This window comes from Diospyros lotus, chromosome 3 (genome assembly GCF_014633365.1).
Source record: "Diospyros lotus cultivar Yz01 chromosome 3, ASM1463336v1, whole genome shotgun sequence".
Classification (NCBI taxonomy): Eukaryota; Viridiplantae; Streptophyta; class Magnoliopsida; order Ericales; family Ebenaceae; genus Diospyros; species Diospyros lotus.
This window is the reverse complement of record NC_068340.1, coordinates 15,793,763-15,795,962: the sequence shown is the minus strand read 5'-3', so window position 1 is coordinate 15,795,962 and position 2,200 is coordinate 15,793,763. Positions and strand designations below refer to the sequence as shown.

Below are 2,200 nucleotides of genomic sequence, written 5' to 3'. Positions count from 1 at the left end.
ATAGTTATCATCATAACATAATCTTTTGTGCGTATACTTATGACAGTTAACCTTAAGCACTAACTGTGGCAATAAATTAAGAATTAATAATTAATTTATTAAAAATAAAAATTTAATAACCGTGTTAAAGTTGGACGACTACAACTACAGGATGCTGTGTGAATCCCGAGGAGAACATAAATTGCAGTACTGCAGGAAATGAGTATAATGGACACATCCGCAACATAAAGAAGGGCAATAAAAGCAGAGGAGGAGAAATTTCTACCAAAAAAAAAATATATTCCAAAGAAAACAAAGATGAAACTATTATTATTAAAAGATTAACAGATACAGGACCAAGAGGTAAATTAAGCGAAGAAACAAACACAAGGGGCAACAGATAACTCAAAAGGGAAAAGAAGAAAAGATAAAAAGCTTTCCCTTTCACTTTTGTGGGTATTGGATTGGGATTTTCTATCTACATTTTCCTGGCTCCCAAGCACTCTCCCTCTCCTCTCCACACCACTAATCTTCAACATATTGATGGGGGAAAAGAGAGAGAGAGAGATATTGAGAGAGACGTGCAACTTTACTCCTCTATTATTTCAGTTTCCTAGGATATAATTAAAGATCCATCTCCTTCTTCCAAACCCATCATTTTCAGACATGGGAGGAGCTCCTGAAAGAGCTCAGAGCTTTGACGGCGGCGGCTCTCAGGATGAACTGGTGGTAGAAGGCCGCGATGGCTGCTCCGATGAAGGGTCCAACCCAGAATATCCACTGCAAGACAACAAAACACACTTAGTAGTGGTGGAACAGATGGAACAATTAATGACACCAAAACATTCCATAAAACATCAACGCAATCGATTTATGTATAAATATATATATATTATATATTTATATAGAGGTTCAATAATTTAATGATTTTTAGGGAATGAGATGAAATACTAACCTGGTCGTCCCAAGCCTTGTCCTTGTTGTAGATAACGGCGGCGCCAAGGCTCCTTGCCGGGTTGATGCCGGTGCCGGTGACCGGGATTGTGGCCAGGTGAACCATGAACACAGCAAACCCAATTGGCAGTGGGGCCAAAACCTTCCATATTCAAAACAGACACAACATTCACATCACTAAATCATACATAATTAATACCGAACTACCATCAAATCATTTTCCCTGCTTCAAAAGGAAAGGGGAAACGTATTTAACTGACACGAGGAAGAAGAAAGTAATGGATATACGCACCGGAACATGGGAATCTCTGGCGCTCCTCTTGGGATCAGTGGCGGAGAACACGGTGTAGACGAGGACAAAAGTTCCGATGATCTCCGCCCCAAGTCCGGTGCCTTTGCTGTAGCCGACGGCCAGCTGGTTGGCGCCGCCGCCGTAGTCGTCGTAGTACGACTTCTGGAAGGTCTTCACCAACCCCACCCCACAAATAGCCCCCAAGCACTGCGCCACCATGTACAACACCGCCCTTATCAGCGACACCTTCCTCGCCAGGAACAGCCCGAAAGTCACAGCCGGGTTTATGTGACCCCCAGAAATTCCGGCGGTGCAGTAGACGAGGACAAAGATCATGCCGCCGAAGGCCCAGGCTATGCCCAGAATGCCGACGCCGCCGCACGCGTCGTTGTTCTTGGCTGGGTCGGTCTGGCTCTTGTACCCGATGACGGTCAGCACCGTGATGTAAAGGAACAAAAGTGTGGCGATAAACTCTGCAATCAGGGCCCTGTAGAAGGACCACTTGGTGAGCTCGACGGCGTCGATCAGCGGTGCCGGCGGCGGGTCATGGTAGTCCTTGCCTGAGAAAGAGCCGTGCTCCGCCACCTCCACGTCCTTGGCCATGTGATGAGAATGCAACCGAACTTTCCCGGAAAACAAACAAGAGAAAAGTGAGAGAAGCTTAAGTGCAGAGAGTGGGATAAAAGAGTGATTTGGGTGGGGGCTATATATCGAAGAGGAGATGGATGAGCAGCAGCAGCAGCAGCATCAGTGAAATTATTTTGGACGCGTGGAAAATTTTACCAATAATAATATATGACGTCCACGTCATTTTATTAGAACTTTTTAATTTTTAAATTTATAAATTAAAAAATATAAAATCTTTATATATATAAAAATAAAATAATTTGAAAAAAAAAATCTTCTAAAATTTATATTAATAATTTATATTTAGTACTTATTACATTAATAATTTAAAATTTTTAATTATTTTGA

The 2,200-nt window shown here is 42.4% G+C and overlaps 1 protein-coding gene across 1 annotated transcript; it reads right to left on the bottom strand.

The window, feature by feature from the left end:
• Positions 1-278: 278 nt before the first annotated feature.
• Positions 279-1,915, bottom strand: LOC127796787 (probable aquaporin PIP2-5). The gene is made up of 3 exons (XM_052329174.1): positions 1,226-1,915; positions 935-1,075; positions 279-759 (listed from the first exon to the last, which is right to left on the bottom strand). The coding sequence occupies exons 1-3, from the start codon at positions 1,826-1,828 to the stop codon at positions 640-642; spliced, it is 864 nt and encodes a 287-aa protein (XP_052185134.1). The 5' UTR covers positions 1,829-1,915; the 3' UTR covers positions 279-639.
• Positions 1,916-2,200: the final 285 nt, after the last annotated feature.